The sequence below is a fragment of the Vanacampus margaritifer genome, chromosome 13 (assembly GCF_051991255.1).
Source record: "Vanacampus margaritifer isolate UIUO_Vmar chromosome 13, RoL_Vmar_1.0, whole genome shotgun sequence".
Lineage (NCBI taxonomy): Eukaryota > Metazoa > Chordata > Actinopteri > Syngnathiformes > Syngnathidae > Vanacampus > Vanacampus margaritifer.
The window spans coordinates 20,223,562-20,246,210 of record NC_135444.1 but is presented as its reverse complement, the minus strand read 5'-3'; the positions used below and the strand labels follow the sequence as shown (position 1 = coordinate 20,246,210).

The following is a 22,649-nucleotide window of genomic DNA, read 5'->3' as shown; positions in this document are numbered from 1 at the left end:
CTTTTTATCATGTTGTAGATATTTTATTTTTATTGGATGGCAGCGGGGTTGTCAAGCTGGCCCACTTTGCTGCACAACACATATTGCATGTGCACATGCGTGTGCTGGCACATGTGATGCATGGTTATGATCACATTCTTTGATCAGCTTGATTGTTTGAGACCGAGGTCGGAAATGAGAACATACTGGTTCTTGTGATGGTTATCGACCTGGTTGTTGACACCAGGTTCTTAGCGTGGTCCTACGTTTGGTTCATGACACGGTTCTTGCCGTAGTTTTATTTCTAACTTTTCTTAACTTGGTTCTCGACTGGTTATTGACTCGGTTGTTGACTTAGTTCTACATTTGCTTCTTGACTGGGTTCTAGCTATTGTTGTTGTCTTAGTATTTGATTGGATGCTGCCTTGGGTCTTGACTCTGACCAGGTCCTTTGTTTCTTAAATGCTTCTCAACATAGTTCTTTTTCACTTTGTTCTTAATTGGTTCCTAATGTGCTTCTTCGCCGGGTTCATTTGCTTCTTGACAGGGTTCTTGCAATGGTTCTTGATTATGGTCAGAACTGGTTCTTGACTTGGATTTTGACTGATACTTGACTCTTGGTCTTGTTCTTGATTCTGTTCTTGGCCAGTTCTTCATGTGGTTCTTGACTTGAGTCTAGATTCTCTTCTTCACGGGGTTCTCACCAGGGTTCCTCACTACTGCTTGACTTCGTTTTAACTTATTTTTTCACTTGGCTCTCAAATTGTTTATTGACTGGTTATTGCTATTGGTTCTTGACCTGGTTTTGGACTTGGTACTTGACTTTGTTCTTATCTTGTTTCTTGACTTGGTTGTTGATTGGTTCATGCCTTAGCTTTTTGCAACACGGCCCGGGTTGATCTCTTATACTCTGCTGTCACTTGCTGGACGTTTTTGTAATAACTACCATTGCTTCAAGCATTTTCTTCAGTTCAGATGCTGCAACAAAGCATTCTGTATGCGCTAGCATAAAAAAAAGACAAAAACCCTATATATACGTTTTTGGGAACATGGTGATATTTAAAATAGAACGTATTTATACATTTTTGGGAGCAAATGAGTTAACATGGCCATGTTTTGCATAACATTTTGAACAATCGTATGTAAACACAGGGATGTGATCTGACCAAAGTGAAATTATCTGAAAATTTAGCCGGGGGTCTGGGGGCCGCTGGCACCCAGCTAGGGTCCCCCCGGAGCTCATGGGTTTTCCGTGTTTTTAAGTACTTTCAATGCACTCACATGACAAAGAAATAGACAAAACAACAGCATAAATGTTCAATGTATATTGAACTATCCCATATAAAATGGCAGTTTTAGTCAACTCAAAATCAGTCACATTCAAAAACATTGGACTGCCTTTGCTTTTAAAAACTATCACTGAGAATATCATCATATCTAACTAATGTGATTACTAAGTTAACACATAAATAATGTTGAAGAGTTCAAATTTCATGAACAAATAATTGTATCGTGACCAAATGAAAAGTAACTCATATTAGAGCATACCACAAATGTCTTTGTTATAGCAGAAGATGTTATCTGTCGGAGTCATGTGCATACACAATGAACTACTAAAAAAATAAAAAATAAATAAAAAATAAAAAATCGGAATTTATTTTTTTGGGGGGTGGGGGGGGTGGGAGATAAAAAAAGCGGAATTCCGCGAATTAGCGGAAACATCACATCCCTGTAAACAATTCTAATTGTAAATAATTGTGTCTGTAACCGTGCATGTTTGGCGACAATTTTGAGTCTTTTGTGTCATAAAAACGAAAAACGCGATGTTATAAAACTCTGCTGCCTCAAGCATCCTCCGTTCCAACGCACGCACACACATATTAGGCTGGCATTGTGGTCTAATTGGAGTTGACAGTGGTGAGCGACGAGGAGAACACAGAGTAATCAAGGAGAAAGGCGAGCGAGCGGCGCACGAGCCCGAGCCTCAAACATGAAAACCCAGGAAAGGAGGAAGCCATGCATGCTGACACACGAGATGAAACCATTCACGCGTGTGTGACGTAGCAATTGATGAGGTACGCTTGCGCCATGCTAGCACAACACCTTGTCTGCTATTCAAACATTACTGTGCTTAGATTATACACAATAAGATGACATCATTAAACAGAATGTCAAGACATGAAGTGCGCATTTTTGGCTTCATTTCAATTGAAATGGTGCTGCTCTTTCTGGTGTTCACACCTTAGCCACTTGGGGGCAGTATACGGATAAAATGTACATGGAAATGGTCTCACTTATCAGTACGGCAGCAGTGGTCCTTTACAGAGCCACACTTGGTGTGGGTGTCCCTAATGTTATGTCCGCTAACTGCACGTGGCATGTTTGTGAGTTTGTGTGAGGAGCGAGCGAGTGAGCGAGCGGGGAAGAAAGCATCGAGGGAGCAAACAGATGAAGAGGAAAACGCCTGCGGGCAAACAACAATCTGGGAGAGAAAAGATTACTTAAGAGAGAGAACGAGGAGAGAGGAAGAAGAATGGAAAAGACGATAAGGAGGAGAAATGGATGGACACGCGGCGGAAAAAAAAGACGATGAGGAGTTTGCGCAAACACGTTCCACGCACACACCTTTTCATATCCTTATTGATGCAGTGGGCCAATTTTTTTCTTTTCATTCCGTCCAAATCCCCATCTAGCGTTCATGTGAGCCAAATCTCAGCATCATCATCATCATCTTCCTCCTCCTCTTCCTCTCGTCACACTTTCAAAGCCGTTCTTTGTGTTTCGTCGCCGCGTCCCAAATCCGACATTTTATTTCATCTTTTTTTTTTGAATTTTTTTTTTTAAGAAGCCAGATTCTCCCGCAGCTTTCCCCCCCACGTCCACACGCCTGCTTTGAAAAGTGCACTCATAGCAATTTAACTGCTATACACATTTAAAAAAGATGTCAAGCACTGGTCATATTGACAGATAAAAACTGATCGTTTGGATTAAAAGAACGATCAGATGTAATGTACAGTAAATAAAATGAGTGTGTTGCAGGATCAATCTGTGGCCATCGTAAGGGCAACTTTAAAAAAAAAAAAAGCTTTCTGGAATGCAGCTACTGATGCAACCTTTCACCCCTGGCTAATTTAGCTCATTTTTTTAAGCTTGTTATAGCATTTTTGGTTTGTTTTTCTGTCTTTTCAAATTCCCATGATGCCGTCTCCTTCACCTCTGTGATCTTTACAGAAAACTTTTTACATTTCATCCGCCTCTGCGCTTCAACTCTGCGACCGTGTGCGTGCGCGCGTGCATTCTCTATATAAAAAGTATTGATTTTGATTTGTGTACAGGAGGCATGCGTTCACGCTCACATTCTTCAACGACACGCTACATTGCGCTACAATCTGTTACGATGCGCAGCAAAGGGCTGCATTGTGCTGAATGCGATACAACCTGCTACAATATCCAGGAAAGCTGTTTACCGCGATCTATCTTTATTCCTATAATTGTACCTTTCTGTACTACTGTAGTTCTGTTCAGTATATTTAAGTAATTCTATCTATACTAGATTATACACATTTTCCATAAACAATATTTATAATGTATTAAAATATATATATTTTTTTTTTTCTCACTCAATTACTGGTTTGGTCAGGGCCGTGCTAACTATATTGGGGCCCAATTTTATCTGTGCGCCCCCGAGTAGGCCCTCTTGGGCCCCTCATGGATGATGGATCAAATTACAAAAAAATATATAATCACACTCAAAGTACATCGTTCAATTCCCCTGGGATGAAAAAAAGTGTACTCTAGCTGTAAAAGATTTTCATGAGTGTGTTAAGCGGTAGGGGGCGCCAGAGAGACGTTTAGGCGGGTACAGAGAAGGAGGAGGCAAAAGAGGAGAACGAGGAGGCGGTGGGGAGGCAGTGGGGGTCTGGCTCGTCAGCTGAGCGCAGAGGCTCACAGTACAGGCGAGGCGGGCGGCTGGAGGGACGCAGGATCCCGAGAAACGAGCTCGACATGCGGCCAGTGTGGATCTGTTGGACGCTCATGGCGGCCCCGCTGCAGGTACACGCACACACACACACACACACACACACACTGCGAGACCCCCACTCATCCTCACCAAGCCCACCTGGCTGCAGCACACACACACAGATGCTCCGATAGTAGCGCTTGATTTTGCGCACACGCGCTGCTGCTTTTGTGATAGTACAGTGTGGGGATGATGGGGCTTGTGGCTGATCTGAAATCAGCTCATCATCATGATGTATCTACAGTATACAGTATGATTAGTGAAAGGGGGGCTGTTGCTGATTTGAGAGCAGCTCGTAATGATGTTGATGTTGCCATGGTAATCCTGTCATTCATTTTGACATGCCATCGTTTATTTGCACAGTGGCTGCTGGAGGGTGGGATGGAACACACACACACACACACACACGAACGAATGCACATACGCACACACTTTTTTGCTTACATCCCATAATGATTCCTGTTAAAATCTTTTCTGCTGGTTCTATTCATCTTTATGTACTAGTTTAGTTCTGTCTATATTGTTTTCTCTCTGTATAATAGTTGTCTATCTATCTATCTATCTATCCATCCATCCATCGAAACAAGTGCAAATTCTATTGCGCTATAGCCATTCTATCTTCTATCTTTACTAAGTGTCTATATTTACAAGTTCTATTTGTCTAGATAGCCATCTTTACTATTTTGATCTGTTTACTATTTTCTTTCTGTATTTACTAGTTCTGTGTATGTTGACTAGTCTGTTTAGTCTGACTGTTTAGCTGGATATCTAGCATACTAGTTCCAGCTATAGTTAGTAGTTCTATCTATACTAAATGAGCTTCAGTATACAAATATAGGTAGACAAAACAAGTTTAACAATATTTGCTCTTTACTACTACAACTGATATTTACCAATTCTCTTTATCTATATAACTAACTTTACTATAGTTTGAACCATCTTTACAAGTTCTAGCCATCTTCACAAGTTCTATCTGTATTGACTAGTTCTATTTAGCTAGATATATAGCTATATTTAATTTAGTTCTATTGTTACTATTACTATCAATCCTTTGGCGTTCTCGCAGTTCTCGGCTATCCTTACTAGTGTTTTCTTCTAATGAAGGATCAACATAAAATGTCTTCTACGTGAGTGAATATAAGACGCTCAATAGCTTAAAGGTATAGCCTAGCTTAGTTTAGCTTCGCTTAGTTTGGGAAGCAGACTCGGTCGTAGAACGTTTGCTGGCTGGTCCATATGTGAGCCGACTTCCTGCTGATATAATCCGGCTACGCTAAATCCAAGTTTTTGGGTTAAGTGGAAGCAAATCAGTGGCCATACTACGCCGCCGCCCCCCACTTAATCGCACCCCCACACATACTAACCCATTAGAGCGGTAACAAGCTGCAACAGATGCTTTACATGCAAGCACGTCAGACGGGAATGGGGGAGGGAGGGGCACCGGGGTCCATGTTGAAAACAACAGGAGACACACTAATGATCTTCACAATGATCTGACCTCATTAATTGTGTACGCTGCAGTTATTATTCCCGCAGGGGGTCTTGGGTTTCATCGGAGTTTGTGGCTTACTTCCTATGTTGCAATAACTTCCATTTCCTGACATCACCAATACCATTCATTAACAAAAATTGTTAAAACACACGCGCGCACACAAACACTTGTCTTTGTATCATCATGGGGGATTCTCATTGACATAATGCATTTCCTAGCCCCTTCCCATAACCCCAACCATCAAAAATTATTGCCTACCCCCATTCCTTACCCTAACCTCAGCCATAATCCAATTCAATCCTAAACTCTAAAACCAAGTCTTGACCCTCAAAACGAGGTCTGAACTTGTGGGAACCACCAAAATGTCCCCACATTTTCAAGTTGGTCCCCACAATGGTAGTTAAACCTGGAAAAACATGCGTGTATGGGCCCCACAATGTAGCAAAGACAAAACCACACACATACTCACAAAACCAGAGAAAAAGCAAAGCATACCTATGAAATGACTCCTGCTGAGTGGTTAGTTGACTAGTTGGTTAACTGGTTGCTTGCTTATTTAGTTCATGTTTAATTGTTTGGGTGGTGAGTTATTTAGTTGGTCGGTGGTTAATTGCATCAAGTTGAGTAATTGGTTGGTTATTTGATGTGATAGTTGGTTGATTAAGTGGGAGGGTGGATGGTTAGTTGCATTGTTGGTTAATTAGTTGGTTCGTTTGCTGCATAGTTGTATAATTGGTTGGTCTGTTGGTTGTTAGAATGGTTGGTCTGTTGGATGGTTGATTGGTTGGTCTGTTGGATGGTTGATTGGTTGGTCGGTAGTTGGATAGATGGTTGGCTCGTTATTGTTAATGAGAAATATAATTGTTTTGGGTTGTTAGTTGTGTGGTTGGACAGTGTTTGGTTGGTTTGTTCAGTTGCACAGTTGAGGGTGGTCTGGTTAGTTATTATTTAATCGGTTAATTGGCGTGTTGGTTGTATTGTTTGATGTTGGTAAAAGCAACCTGTAGTATTAATATATTGACCTTATGGTTATCAGCAACATTAACAAAAAATGTGTTTTAGGGTGTTACCGAAAGAGCACAAAAACACACACACACACACAGTGCTTAGTTGTGTTTTGCACAACATTTGTCCCACATTTGTCTTTTGCTGCATGCAGGTGGCGGTCCTAGGAGGACTGCCTTCGCCATGCATGAGAGGCTTCTCGCTGGACGAATACACGGTGGAGACGCAGAGCGAGCTGGAACAGGGACAGGCTGTCGTCAACGGTCAGTCTCGCACGCTACACACACACACACACACACGCACTTACACACACAGACGGAGTAATAATCTCCCGCTGGTGGTTGGGGGTTGTTTAAGAGTAATGCGGCCATTTGAGCCACAATGGAGATTGAAGGGGAGGGTGGGTGGTTTTTGCAAAGACTGAGAGTGGAGCTGGATTAGGCGCATCCGCTAAGCAGCCCACACACACTTTGGATGTCTGTGATCACACACCCGCACACACATGAACACACACAGACTTGACATGCCCACACACACACACACACACACACACACACACACACACGCACACACACACACACACACACACACACACACACACACACACACACACACACACACACACACACACACACACACATTCCATGTATTTCTGCTTTCAACGTTTGAGGCTTTTGTGTGCTCAGTCTTGTTGCACAATACTTGAATTTGAGGACAAAACAAGTTCAAAGGTCAGCAGTTTATACACTTGCCTCACACAAACTCAAACCCTTAATGCACACCACACACACACACACATTTATTTTCTTTTTCTTTTTTTAAACAAATCTATGATTTTTAACGTAATGTGAAAACCTCTTCCTGAAAGTCCCAAACTTCTTTTTGGATGCCAGGAGCGTGAATGCTACTCAGCTTACAACTTTTACTTGGAGGCAAATGAATACATTCGTCTGTGTGTGTGTATGTGTGTGTGCGCGCGCGCGTGGCCGTGAATGTGCGTGTGCGCGCACTTAATCACAGGCATGCAAATATTTGGCCTCAACTCAGCAACAGGATTTAAAAATAGTTTTAAAAAAAATTTGAAGCTTATGCGCAGTGGTGGCAGCTTAAGTTTAAGATTGAAGGGACTTAAATATTTACGTTTGATTCCCGGCATGAAAGCAGAAGCTGTTTGTTTGCACCAGAAGAGATTACAGTACCTTAAAAAAAAAAAAAAGGGGGGGGGGGGGGGTAAATTAAAAAACAAGTTTACATGGAGGAAGTGATGTTGATGTTTTTACTACATGCATCTTTGTCACTGCTATCAACTCAACTTGGCTTTCAGACAAGGATTTAGGTTCGGGTTTCAAATTCAAGGCTTAGGAGTATTAAGATTTCAAGTGATGTTTTCAAGTTAGGGTTTCAAGCTGGTGTGAATTTTTTGAGCCAGGGTTGCAGTTTCAAGGCATAGTTGTGATTTCCGATTAGAGTTAGGGTTTCAAAATTAGAGCTTCAATGTAGAGTTTCAAGACCGGGTTATCAGTTGGGTCAAGAATAACCCAACTGTGGGTCAAAAATGGACCAATCTTCTTCTTGGGTCAATTTGATCCAACTTTGAGTCAAGAAATGAGTCTTTTAGTGTAAAACAACTCATAAATATTGGTCAGATCCTTTACTTGGGTCAAAAAATGGGTCATTTTGCATAAAACAACCCAGAAAGTTGGGTTAAATTGACCCATAAAGTGGATCGGTCCATTTTTGATCCATAATTGGGTTACTTTTGAACTGCAGTGTCATGGACAGAAGTTAAGGTTCAAATAGGGGTTGGGATTTCAAATTTGGATTTCTAACTAAGGTTCAGGTTTCAAGTCTGGGTTAGGTTATCAAGGCAATGTTGGGGTTAAATCTAATTTTCAACTACTTAGTCTAATTAGGGTTTCAATTTAAGCTTTCTAACCAGGGTTAATCAGAGTTTTTAAGAAAAGATCTGACGCGTGATTTCTTCACAGAATAGAAAACTGTGGAAAATGTTACAAAGGTTTTTAATTTTCAGGCTAATTCAACTGTGAATTATCTTTTGAACTTTGATGAATCGCTTCACAGTTAAAACTCGATTTGATTCCATTCGATTTAACTTGTTTGGATCAAGTTTGGCTTTAATCCTTCAGTCATGCCAGGCCTTGTGTGGAACAAAACTGGGCACTTTCTCATCTGACTCAAACTTCTCTTCACTTTTTGTTTTGTTTTTAGTCAAGGAAAGAACCTTCCAAAAAAAACAATTACATTCACACAATCATGATTTTGACCTTGGGTTAGGATTTCAGTCAGCATTAGAGTGTCAAAAGTGAAACAGGTTAAAACAGAAGTTATGCTTGAAAACCAGTGTTAATGTTTCAAGTCTGGGTTAGGGTTTCAAATTAAAGTTAAAGTGTCAGGTCAGGGTCTAAAAATATGATTTCAAGACAGGGTTAGGGTTTCACGTCTAGGTTAAAGTCACATTTAAGTCAGGATCAGAATTTCAAAGAATGATTTTAAATCAGGTTTTTAAGATGGAGTTAGGGATTCCAAGTACAATATGGTTTCAAATTCGGGTTTCAAGTTACGGCTTCAAATTTGATCTTGAAGTCAGTGTCAATGTTTCAAGTATGGGTTAGGGTTTAAAATGATAAGTTATCACTTAGTCAGGAAGAAGTGAGGATTTCCCAATATCTGGCAGGCTCCTACTGCAACAAAGTGGACGCCACTCGTTTTCCAGCCTCTTCAAGCGGAAGCCAAAAAAACAACAAGGCAAGACTTTTGCTTGGAAGCGTCTCCTTTTGTTTTTGCAAAAAACATCGATCAATACGCGGCTCAGCCAGAATGTCAAGAGGAAGCTTCTGCTTCACTTTTTGTGGGGAAACCAAATTGATTTGAACCTTCAGACTGTGAAAATCAGACCAAAGAAAAAGTCTCAGTTCCATCACAAAAAGGTCAAAAAAGTGACTTTAGATGGATGAGACAAGCAAAAAGTCTCAATGACACAAAGCCGAACGTGTGCGTGCATGTGCGCGCCTTTGCGCTTGACTGAGTTTGTCCAGACGCGGCCAAGTGGAACACGGCGAGAGCGTCTGCAGCAGACACAACACAGCGGTCAAACAAACGAACACAAAACAACAAGAAGAACAACAGGACACGGGTGACAGCCGGCCGTGTTTACGTTATTACTGCCTAACAAGTTAGGGTTTCAAATTAGGGTTCACAAAGAAGCCAGAGGCAAGGCTTTGGGTCTAAAGAGTTGATTTCATGCGAATGTTAGGTTTCAGGAAAAGGGTTAGTGAAACCCTAATCCTGCAGAGTCACAAATGGAATTAACATTATCACAAAATAGATGAAGATCATGAAGACATTTTGCCATTAACGTGTGAAAAATATATTTTTTTTCTTTTCCTTTTGAATTATAACTGCTAATAATTCACATACCCATATCAGTAAAATAGATTTTTTAATTTATTTTTAATTTGTTTGCTAGCTGTTCATGACACCCAAAATGGCCGACAGGCCGGTTGCGAATTAGCGCTTGAAGCGATCTGAGGATCATTTGGCGAGCAGGCCGCCTTCCAATCCAATCAGACGGCTCTGCGCATCGTGAATTATTTAATTGGAGCAGAGCAAGTGTGTGTTATTAATGAGAGGATGGAAGTTGGCGGGACCAGACAAGAATGATGGCGTGGGGGATGATGGGAAAGGAGGTCAGAGGTGACAGTTAACGGATAGCTAACAGGAAACAGGAAGTGGAGATAATATGATGAAGTCAATTGTTTGAAAACGCTTACCATCGACTTTCACCAGTAGTGGAAAAAACCCTTTCCATCTTAATAATGGGCTCTTTTGTGCGAGTGCATTTCTGGAAGATGCAGCACGACTCAGCATTTTACACTCCGCGGCATGCCGTGGATTACTTTTGACTCTTTTAATTATTCGGAGGTGTTTTTATTGTGTAAAATAGAGTTTGTCTTAAAGAAATGACTGCATTATATTAATTGTATGACATGTTTTAGTTGTGTGTGTCCATTTTCTTCTATGCGGATTATGATTAATTAAAAGACACTTTCTCATACTATGGATTATTTCTAGTCATTCTATTTATTTGTATCACGCTATGTGGTGGTTATGTCAGGGATGGTCGCATTACAGTAATAGATTAACATGTCTACTGTGCCACAGGTAGGCCAAGTTTGCAGTCCAATTTGCAGCATTTTTTTGACTCTGTAGATTATTTCTAGTAATTTATTTCTATTGTACAAGGTAGTGATTATCATGAAATATATTAGAGTTGAAAGATGCATCTACCGTGCTTGTGGACAATTTGTTGACTTATTGAATTATTTCTAATAATTTATCTATATTGTGCAAGGGGCTATTGTCATTTAACAACTGTGTCATCAAATTTGATTAACATGGCCTTAAACAAGCTGCTAGAATGTCTTGCGCGTTGAAAATATTCCTGGCATCCTGTCGGCATTCTTAAAAGTTTTTTTGGAAACGTCGTAAAACGGAGAAAACGGTTTCGGGGAACTGAGTCAGGTTTCTGTTTCACAACGCCAGCAAACAAAAACAAAATGTGGGAAGGGAAAGTTGATACAGCTGCCAGGCCAGCATGTTAGTCAGAGGACTGTCCCCCCGCTAAGTGTGTGTATGTGCGTGCACGTGTGTGTGAGTCAGACCGAGGTCAGCTGCTATTCTGCACTTCCTGTGGCGAGCAACAGGCCCGGCTGTTCTGACCTTGGTCGTTTTCCCATCCATCCGTCCTATTAACGCAGAAAGTGTCCATCGGTGATACGACTAACAAGCGCACACACACAGACACACTGGAAAAACCCCACCATTCGAGCCAACACACACACATTAAGCAAGCGTGGCCTCCCACTCGAGGCTTTTTTCTGCTCCCAGTATGACGCAAAAATAGATTGAAATTTGTAAACATGTAACCATTGATGGAGCTTTAGCAATGAATCCACTAGAGGGCGCCTCTTCTAATCAAAATGAAGGGTGTACAAAGTATGGCCTGCGGACCACATACAAGTCAAGTCAAGTTTATTTATATTTACAGCCTATGTTATATGTTTTGTGAAAACCTTGGGCTTTAATGTTTTTTTTTAATGGAATTATTTTCTTTGAGTTGTCTGGTTTGCAACATAAAGACATCCAAGACTCATTTTCATCCAAACGTTAATATTTATGTACCACATTTATTTCAATCAATAATAGGTTCCCATGTGTTTTTCTTGGCCTGATCCATCTGTCCATTAAAAAAAAAAATAAAATTTTTTTTTTGATTATTGTATTTTAAAATTCATGCATTTGAAAAAAAAAAGATCTGTAGGTCAACATGCACACACTGTATGTGCCTGCAGGAATTAAAAAAAAATCCCTGATTCAATTTGCAATAATATTTTCTATTAAATGGACATAAGTAACTTGTGCTCCTCCATATGCAAGTGTAAGATTGAATTGTTTACATTTATTTACAGTATGTGATTTTCAAATATATTTGACTTTGATTAATTAAGTAAAAATATTATTTATATCATTTCATGCATACACATTTTTAACAATACATTCTTAATATAGTGTATTTTTTAAAATCATTTATATTAATGTATATGTATGCATCATAGTTTGGTTTTGAAATGTATGTATTTTCCATCTAAAATAAATAAATATTGCATTATTTAAATTTATTATTTTTCAAGGGAATATACATGTAATTTACTTCTTTTTTTTTATTTTGTCATTTTTTAACTAATAATATGGGACCAATTTTTTTTTAAATTAAAAAATATTATTTTTTATGTACCATTTCATGATTTGAATGTGTGTTTTTTCTAGAGAATATACATTTTTAAATTAAGGTGATTATTATTTTTTAATTTTGTGATCACTTTTCAAGTTAACATTGAATAGCAAACGTGGCGCTTGTGCTAAACATGTTTCACTTCTAGACGTGTGCACATTTTTCATCTGATGACTGTCCCCCATTTCTGGACACAAATCCTCCTGCAATGCGTTTGGACGGAAGCCTCCGGAAGCGTTTTTCTCACGTGTGGCACAAATGAGCCTTAACGGTCCCTCCTCTCGCGAGCCGGGGAGGGGGAGCGTGTCCTCCTTTCTTCCGGCCTCATACATCAGCCTGGCAGCTGCATGCGGGATGGAGCGAGATGGGGATCCCGAATCAAAGCGCTCCCATCCCCCCCTTCCCTTCGCTCCATCCCTTCATCCCTCCTCTCTGAATGCGCCTTTCCATCCTGCTGCTCTCTCCTCCGCTTGTTAGCGCCTCTGCGGTGTGCTTCCCAACACTTAACGTCTCCGCCGCGCCGCCCGGCGAGAGCTGTCAGCGAGCGACGTCGTTTAATGTGTAAACAAAACGCAGAGATGAGAACACTCATGACGTTGACACGCAGCATGCGTGGAAGTCATTCTGTGCGACTAAAGCCGTGCCTTGAGATATGTGCCTTAAGAACGCCCCTGCTAGCTTTATGCATAGTGTAAAACAGAATTGACTGGCTAACGAATAGTTTTAATCGTTGCAGTCTTATAACCCCTCAAGCAACAAATATTTGAACACAAATTGTAGTAGACAAACTTAACAAGACTCATTGGCATATATTCTTCATCCTCTGCGATGAATAACTAATATTACTGCCGTACTGAGGAGTTAAAACTGTCTTTGTGTATATCTGTATGTATATATTACACTGCCCCATGTGGCCTAGGCGCACACACCAGATGGAGCAGCACAACATCCATTAAATTAAAGCAATAAATGTGTCAAAAACAGATACGTGACGTTCACAATGCGTGCCCGAGGGCACTCTGACTTCCGTTTTCAGACAACAGCAGAGGGTGGTACGAGCCAAAAATGGCAGCGCCCTAAGATGGATGAAAATGGATGGATTAATTTGCTTAATTCTTATTCCACAAACACAATATTCATCAGAATACCGTGTTTAAACTAGTGTAGCCAGAACATATTATTGCAAAGAAAAGTGTTGCCTAGAGTTCCCCTCTAAGCAGTCTAATATTTCCTGGAGAAAAGCAAATGATCATTTTTTTCTGTGAAGATTTGTCTACGCTCCTTTTATCTTCTACAGACAAGAAAACCAATTAGACTTATTTCATTTTGTAGTCAATTGTTGAGGCCTTTTCCAGTTTCTGTGTGTCAAAAAAAAATGCTGACATTGACAAAAGTCACTGCTTCTCTTCATCACATTAAAACACACAGCAAACACACATTGGCTGTGCGTGTGTGAGGCCTGTTTCTCATTACAATCTCTACACGGAGTTTACAAATCCCAGCGCCACAGTTCATGCTAGTGTGTGTTTGTCTGTGTGTGTGTGCCTGATGTCCCGTAGGTGCTCTCTCTCTCTCTCTCTCTCTCTCTCTCTCCCCGTGTTGCGTTAAATCCAGTCCGCCCATTTATCTTCCGCCGTCTCCCTCCCTCTCGCTGTCTCTCAGCCATTTGCTGCTAAATGAATGATGTCTGCACGCCCGACCTCACATCTGACTAACCGCTACCAGTGTATGTATGAGTGTGCATGCGTGTATGTGTGTGTAGGAGGGCGCGGCGGGATATTTACGTGAGTTGTTTGGGAGTTAGGCTAATTGAGTCTTCATTGAAGTGAATAGAAATGCCATTAATCTGTTCCAGCCACCTAAACCCACACAAAAAGGGTTGGGTGTAAGTAGTGCTGTAGTAACATGAGGTCATGAGGTAGTACATAAGTCAAAATTTGCTTTCAAGGTCCATGATGTGTTTGGCGTGTGTGTCTATTGAGCTCAGTTGAGATTTAATCAAATGTTTGCCCAACAAATACTGATTTGTTTTGCTAAAGCTTCTAAAAAGTAATACAACAATGCATCAGGTTGGATTATAGATTACCATTGTCAACAGAAAGGAACACCAAAAAAATGATCAGGTCATAAAAAAAAAAAAAAATGCAGGATTTACTTCCCAAATTAATTAATCATCTGTCTAACACAACACACATTAACCTAAACGACACCCGTCAGCTTGGATTCCGTTTAAAAGCTGCACGCCGAGCAGCAAAGTAGTCCGGGGCCAGTGGAGCCAAAATGCTATTTTATTAACCGTAATTGCGGCACAAATGTGACAAATCAGCAATGGAAGGTGGTGTAAAGTAAGCACCGGCGTGCCAAATGGAGCCATCTGCGTCACTGTTAGTGGCCTCTGTGCTCTCTTTGTTGGACTCCATTCATTCATTCATTTCGGTATGATGATGGGAAGCTTGTGGGAGATGAAATCGACTTAAAATGAGAGCTGGCAAACTAGCGGCTAACGAAGACGTTGGGACTCGTTTTATGCTCCCTAAACGCTGTATCGGGACTTTCACAAAGTGAGCAACAATGGCGCCTTGATGACGAGTTGAATTTGTTCCATGATTCAAAACACTCCAATCTTGAACCCTCCTTCCCCATTTAAATGGATGGAAGCACCATTAATCCATTCGTGCTCCAGATAAAACACCTTCAAAACAATTTTTAGTAAGAAAAATAGCTACTGTATTGTACGGTGTAAAAACATATTGTAATGGGCACCATGGCCATCAGGGGGCAGTGCAGTATAATACAGACAGACAAAATACATGAAGAAGAGTTTGAACTTCAACGAAAAATACTTTTCCGTATAATGAGAGAGTAGTGAATTGAGTGTCGGATTCCAAACGTTGACTTACAAGTTTAAATAATTAATTAAATAATAATAATAATTCATTAAACTAAAAGTCGAGGTACCATTGTATCGTGGTTAAGAGAGTGATTCCGTAAACAGCCGAAGTCTACGTCTTTACTTTGTGCACCTTCATGTAGCTAACAGCTCAAATCGCAGTTGTTCAGAATACTAAGCCAGGTCAGACTTCCCAGCAGCCTCAGGTGCTCCAAAACGCTGTTTTATCTCTTTCTGTGTGTGTGCTTGTGTGTGCATCCGCGCGAGTGTGTTTTTTCCCGGGCTGCTCGTCCCCTGCAGCGCCGCCATCGATTTCCTCCGCCAATGAGATTTACGTCGTTTACCGGCGGTCTCGGATGAAAACTCAGGATCATTTTTCCCGCAACTATTTCACCCCCACACCCTCGAAAGTGAGGTTCCTCCCTCGGGGGGCCCGCGGCGAGAACGGCACTAAACGTTCCCGAGACGGACAAAAGGTGCGCTTGATTCGCCCAAATTCAAGTAGTGATCTATTTCCGAGGGGCAGCGAGCGGACCTGTGAATGACACCCGGTGTGTGCATGTGCGTGTGCGTGTGCTTGTGTGCGTGTGCGTGTGTGCGCGGCGATGGCGACTGCCATTAGTCGCGGAATCACTGAAGCACGGATTGTAATTTACCTGGCAAGTCACAAGTCTCAGATCCGGTCGGAAAATCCAATGCAAGATGGATGCCCCGGGGGAAATCGCTTTTCTCGGCATAATCATCTTGGAAACAAACAGCAGAGAAAATGCAATTATCTCACAATAATGGCAGGTGAAATGCTGAGAGATGGTGTCACCAGAGAAAGAAATTAATCGAAGACAACGATGCTACATCACAGCAATCGTCAGAAACCTTGCAAATTATGCCCCCAAGTGGTCGTGAGCAGGATTGGCATGAGAGTCTTACATTTCTGATTTTGGCAATTTCTTGAATGCAAAAGTTGATATGTGATGATCTGCCAAAACCTTAAAGGGAGTTCACATATATCATATTAGTGGTTGTCTGGGCTTTTTAAAAGCAGTTCTGAATCAGAGTAGCATTCCAATCCACATTTTTTCCTAGACAAAAGTCCACTGGATGCCTCTTGGCTAGGTCTTACTGCTATGGTCTTACGCATGGTCTAGAATCAATAGCATTCAGGAAGATTATCGGGGAAACGATGCGTTTCTGCCGTACACCAGGTTCCACAAGGAAGCATTCAGTCAGGTTGCCATTCACAATGATTCTGATGGTAAAACATCATTTTGGTTGTTGAAAAGAAGGGAAACTTGCGGTGTATTGTTTTGTGTTGCATAACTAATGCAAAATGATGAACGAATGATTTTCCATTTTGGGTGTCACGGCGTAACCGCTCAAAAGCTTTCCGAAGTCTATGAAGTTGGTGTAGTTCTGTGTACCTTCATAGTCCGCCACAGTAGAATGAGTCTTGAAGGCGTCCAAGTTGACCAGACTCTGGCCATGCTGGAATCTTTTACTCATTTCTGTACTCCCAAATCACTAGATAGGGATTTTTATATAGTTGACTTAATAGTCCACTGAAAATCCTGACATCCAGTACTGGTTATGGAGTCACTTCACTCATTTCCTTTCCTCCCTAATGACTAGATAAGGATCTTATATAGTGAAATATACAGTATAGTTGACTCATCACATGAAAAATGTTTGGAACACTACTCGGGTGTCGTTAATTATATAGGATCCTTAAACAGTAGGAGACAGAGTGATTCTGAACGAAGCTCTCGTGAAATTTCTGCTTTGTGGGACCAAAGCAGTCGCAAAACGAGGCGCAAAGCTAAAAGTCAATTATCATCATCTTAAATAGCCGCCGCGTTGTTTTGCTTTGATGGCCAACGTCGTCGTCTATTGTGTCCTTATAAGCCGAATGGCTCTATTAAAAATGAAATGGAAAATGCGGCGGGCAGTTTGATTTCCCCGCGGGCTCTTTGGCGTCTCCATGCAGGCGCTGGCACAATTAAATAAAGAAGCGTAATGAAGTAAATCTCATTTGGCCACGAGTGCGGGCCCAGCCCATCAGCGCTTGTCGCAGCGCGGCGCTACAAATATTGATTGTGTGTCCTGCACTGTCGCAATAACAGATGGCGACTGGCTTTAAGAGCAGCCTTTCCTTAAACCACTTCTCTGGCTCCGTGTGTGTGTGTATGTATCAGATTTATATGTCCATCATAAAGTGGATTTACATCTGGCGGCGAGTCAGCGCTTCTCTGTTGTCAATTTGCCGCGATGCGCCTCGGCATGACGCAGTGCCGCCACATAAACGTAATGAAAACATCCCGTTTGATGCTAAGCAGAAGGCCCGGTGATGCTGCGTTGCTACGATAAGAGCGAGCGGTTGGCTAGGCTCGCTTCTGTGCTACATCAGTACGAGTGCTAATATTCCGAATTAAACACTTGGCGGACTTGTTTGTTTATCCGTGTGATGTTTTACATATCCGGGAAATCTGACAGTTTTCGCAGATGTGCTTAAATTATTTTAATTTCAGGTTGAATTTTCTACTTCATTGCATTTTTCTAAGGTGAAAGTCTGAAGTAATCCAATATCCATGTTTTCTGGAATGCAGAGGGGTTGATATTACCAATAAGTACCTTTGAGACTTCCCCATTTCACTCCCCCAAATCTGTTTTTATTTTTTCATTTGAAGTTTAATAAGTGGATGATATGCTCCATATTGGTCAAGCTCTCACACTTTTTTCTCATTCAGTCAAACAACAATATATGTGAGCTTACTGACAGGGTGGACAATGACAAGGAGGACATTTTTGGCTAATTTTAGCATATAAGGGATACATGGTTATGGCAGAGCTTCAGTTAGCAAGCTGACAGTGTACTGTATAATTGAAATTTCTGAACAGTTTTTAAATCAATTGGTACTTCACTATGACAAAAGTGGACATGATAAGCGTGACAATATCCAACTACATACTTTACAGGATGGAAATATCAAAACTAAATTGTAAATTCTTTGGCAAATTTGAAAACAAATAACTCTGGGTCATTTATGTTTTCTGGAACATTGCACTTAACTTGTGCTGACATCCCAAAATTAATTCTACTCTGCTTTCTGCTACCAAATTGTCAGGTGCGGCGGAGGCGTGTAATGTATTAAATGCCCAGCGAGACAAAAATGAAGATGTGCCAGAGTATGTACGCCAAGCACGCGTGCCTGTCTACCAAAATGCTCAAAATCTGAAATCCAATTTACTAGAATGTCAGCAGTTTATTTGTACTGAATGTTCCAAAGTAACTCCAATTTATTACCACATTCTGTTGCAAAAAAGAAAATCTAAAATTTCAAATTTCCTGCTTTTCTCTGCTGCAGTAGTTGTGCTGAGTTGGCAAAAAGCATGGGCGCATATTTCCTGACAGTAATAAAAAGATGAATGGCAGCGGTGGAGCTGAGGCCAGCATTCCCGTTGGTCCGCCGCCATCGCTCAAGTGTATGGATTTTTCTTCTTCTTGTGGCCGCATTAACACTGCCACGTGTGGAGTCCATGAAGGGACAAACGTGTGAACAGCAGGTGACGGCTTCGGCCTGTCGCGGCGCTAATTGGCCTCAGATCATCCGTCAGACGGGAAGCGTGTGAAATGCTGCCGTGGCTTTTTGTTTACCTCGCCGGGCGATGTTTTGATGGATTTGACGCGCTGCTTGAAGGCTCCATGGAGGACAACATCCTCCTGGCTGGGCGGTTGCCATGGAGACCGAGGTGATGCCAACAAAATGTTACACTAGAGTGGTGGTTATTTCGGGGAAGATTTCATGGTTGTTCCTATTGCTGACAGATTGTTTATCAAAGCTTTCATTTGGATTTCACAGCTCGTCTGTTGGTGGCTAGCGAATTTGGCGAGCACAAAAGCTAACAGATGCTGTTAGCAGGCTAAAGCTAAGAGTGGATGGAGGTGATTTGGTTTTAAAATTAGATCTCGCATTTATTTCACAATAATTTAAATTTCGGATTTTAATCCCCCCCCATTTTGCTAATATAAAACACAAATGACAATGACATAATTCAAAACAAGACTTATTTTTCTCCCCATTTTCTGGGCTTTTACTTATTTAACCAACAGTAATTGGTTAAAAACAAAAAAGAACATTTTTGTTTTCGAAATATTCAATTAATTGATGGTATAATTAATAGAATAATCAATTCATAAAATAATAAAACCGGAGTTTACACCGGTATGTTCTCCTTTTTAGTTTAAAATAACTTACTTCAACTTGCAGGATCCCTCGTTGTACACTGACCAACCACAGAATCCAGGGTGATTTTCTTGCTTCGTTCCAGTATAGCCTTCTGTATTGCGTCACGCCAGTTAGCTACCGCTAAGAAAACCTGTCGTTTCCAGTCTGGCCAGTGTCCGAGTGGCACCCTTCGTATGTGACCGTGTGAGAGGCCTGCAATGAAGTAAACAAAAGTGTTGATGCACTGCCGAGCTGTGCTTTATTGACTCACTGCTTAGCAGTCGAATTTAATGCTCATTACCCGGCTAAATATTCCAATACACACACAAACAATTATGGGTGTCCGCCTCGAAGGCAGCAAGCTTTTCACAGAACGCAGGACTCACCTACCACATACAGTACATATGTGACACAAACTGAAAGGTGTGTTCATTCCACATACTCAGTAACAACAACGCAACAAGGCTATGGCCCGTTCTGACTCGAATCAAAAAATTCTGACTCGGCATTCGTTTTTAACGGCCTATTCACATCTCTATTGGAGTCGCCACCGGGGGTGTGTGCACTTGTGCAACCACATTTTCTCAGTCGATTATTTTCACAAGGGGTCCATTTTTTTGCGATGATAATCAATGTGTAATTGAGTATTTTCCACAGTGTTCATTGTGTGTGAAGGTGCGGCCCATGAGAGAGAGGGAGCGAGCGTGTCTTAATGAAATTCATAAAAAATCATATTATCCACATTCCCGGGTGGCTGACAGTGCCAAGACGCAACCTCTGGCTGGGCTTCAAGACACACTTTATCTAGCAACACCCAGCTGTCGCACACGCACGCACACACGCCTCCAGGCTGGAAAGTTGAGCAGCATTTGTGATTATTTAGCACAGGGAAAATTGTTTGGAAAAATTCACTAGTGAGGCTTTAATCCGGTTAAGTTCTCTTTGTTGACTTTTAATCTTTGCTCTTTGCGTGTGCGTGCTTGTGTGTTTATGTAAACGTGTGCGTCTTTTTGTGCGCTAAGCCTATCACGGTCGACCGTGGCGGGATTTGGGCTTCGAAATCCATCTTTACACGTAGCCAGCATTCTGTGTTTTCGGCCCGATCAGCGTTCGAGCGGCCCTCTATGTCCCCCGTGGTCAAAGTCCGTGTCGGTGTGCCGCCAAACACGTTGAGGTGACCCTCGCTCTGTTTGCTCACCGCCTGTTTGTTGTGCCAGCTTGCCACTAAAGCATGTTAATTGTCACAATATACTTTAGTTGATCTAAGTGGTCAACTGAGATCCCGGAGAAATATGATGCCAATTATTTATTTATTTTTTGCCTAATTTAAAAATAGCTGATCTTCATCCTGCCTAGCCACCAAGTCATCGGTGGAGAAACTCTGATGGGGCGAGATTGTGTGATAAGTTGAGGAGCTTCATGTAGTGTTTTGCCGCCATCATGTGACATGCAATTTTTTTACGTTTTAAGGGGGAGCCTCAATTACTCACAGATTTTCACTTGGCCTACATCCCCCAATTACGGTGTGAATATGCACAAATGAAAAGTTAGCTGTGTTTTTATGGCACATGTTCCAAAGAGACACTAAACATTGCTTGCAGCCATCACTGAAGTCCTGAAGGGGGGTTGCAGGGCAAAAGTGCCTTTTAACCTCCCTGCAGGGTTGAGCTTGTTGTGCTGCCGTAGTGGAAGATGTGTGAAGATGTCCTTCGAAAGGTTAGAAAGAAAACCTATAAATTATTCGCCATACATCGTCCGAGTCTGGCGCGTGCGGCCTTTAGTTGTTTTTTTAGCCCACGCGAGCGGTCTGAGGCAAAACAGCCAGCAACATCTCTTTTGTTCCGCTCCACTTCCTTCTTCTTGCACTCACATGTGGAGCAGCGGTGTGTTAAATCCAACGGTGTGGCTGTTTTTCCACGCCAGCGTAGATAATGAGTGAGCATTGACAGCCAGCAGGTCGGCGGGAAAGGAGGGCGGAGTGGGACAGATGCGCGAGCTTTCCAAGAACCGATGCATCATGGGAAATGTTTGACTACCATTTTACAGTTTTACTTAAATTTATTTAATCACCTTTACCGTTGTTGTTGTTTTTTTTATATGTAGCTCATCGACGGGACGTGATATAAATGTGACTTTTTAGTAGCTTGTAACAACAAAATAATTGTTAAGTATTTTTTTAAAGGAAAATAGCTGTCTATAAAATTGTATTTTATAAAAAGAGTAATATAGTTAAATGTTTGTCCCTCTTAATTTCATGCATCAATTCATTGTGCTGCTCTAATAAGAGCCTTAGCTGCAATCATATTAGTGGTTTCCCCCCCTCTTTATTCTGTTTAATTTTAGCTCAATTTGTTTTCCAGGTTCATGCTGTGCCCCCCCCACACACACACACACCTACTTCACTAGAGAACATGTGAATATTTTTTATGTAAAAGTGGAAGCAGTTCTTGTTTTGACTCCCAAGTAGATTCATTTTTAAAAATAGACGCGTGAATGCGAGCTGTGACTGCAATTAAGCATAAATCAGGTGCGGTGTGATGCGAGCAGGCACCGCGCTCTCGGGCAGAACAAAGCTAACGGCGCTGACGTCTTGTTTTTGATTGGAGGATTAAATGGATTTACTTTCATCACTTTGAAGCGCTTGATTAATTAGCACATCACACAATTCGTTTACGCTTCTCTGACATGCCACTGCAAAACCATCAAAGTTTTGCTTAAATAAAGACGACATGACCCGCAGGTGGCGCTGTGGAGCATATAAAATGCATCCGTGAAGTTTTTACAGTGCTTTACTGTGTGTATTTCGTCAACCTGTGAGTGTTTTCGCTTACATCCATCTGCCATCGTTTCCTCAGTGAGCTTCCGGGACTGCGACGATGGCAGCGGCGGAGAGAAGGTGCAACTCAGCGCCGACGACTCGTCCGACTTCCACGTGAGCCAGGAGGGTGTGGTCTACACGGTCAATCGTGCGGCAGAAGGGGAGAAAATGGCGGTCATCTACGCTCGACACCCTCGCACCAGACAGGTCTGGAAGACCAGAGTGCGCCTTCACGTCCAGCCCTACACAACGGGGAGTGGACAGGTGAGATTGACGAGGGCACATCTTGATTGTTTAAGATCTTTGTATGTTAGGGGAGGAGCTAAGCTTAGCCTGTTAGCGGAAGTTCCGTAGAGTCTTTGCCACATCTATGTTTTTGCTCTGTTGAACTGAAATGATCATATAAGCCATT

At 41.7% G+C, this 22,649-nt stretch overlaps 2 protein-coding genes across 4 annotated transcripts in view; one reads left to right on the top strand and one right to left on the bottom strand.

The window, feature by feature from the left end:
* LOC144062587 (desmoglein-2.1-like) overlaps nt 1-22,399 on the bottom strand; it is an 82,508-nt gene extending 60,109 nt beyond the window's left edge. For all 3 annotated transcript variants that reach the window (XM_077584112.1, XM_077584110.1, XM_077584111.1), the window contains exons 1-3: nt 22,251-22,399; nt 19,450-19,632; nt 15,856-15,942 (exon numbers count right to left, since the gene is read on the bottom strand). The gene's annotated coding sequence lies outside the window, so the exon portion shown is untranslated. The remainder of the gene's footprint in view (nt 1-15,855; nt 15,943-19,449; nt 19,633-22,250) is intronic.
* The window catches only part of LOC144062588 (cadherin-2-like), a 39,254-nt gene continuing 20,484 nt past the window's right edge, over nt 3,880-22,649 (top strand). The window contains exons 1-3 of the mRNA XM_077584117.1: nt 3,880-4,032; nt 6,652-6,760; nt 22,275-22,501. Of these exons, the coding sequence (XP_077440243.1) occupies nt 3,985-4,032; nt 6,652-6,760; nt 22,275-22,501 (384 nt within the window). The 5' untranslated portion in view covers nt 3,880-3,984. The remainder of the gene's footprint in view (nt 4,033-6,651; nt 6,761-22,274; nt 22,502-22,649) is intronic.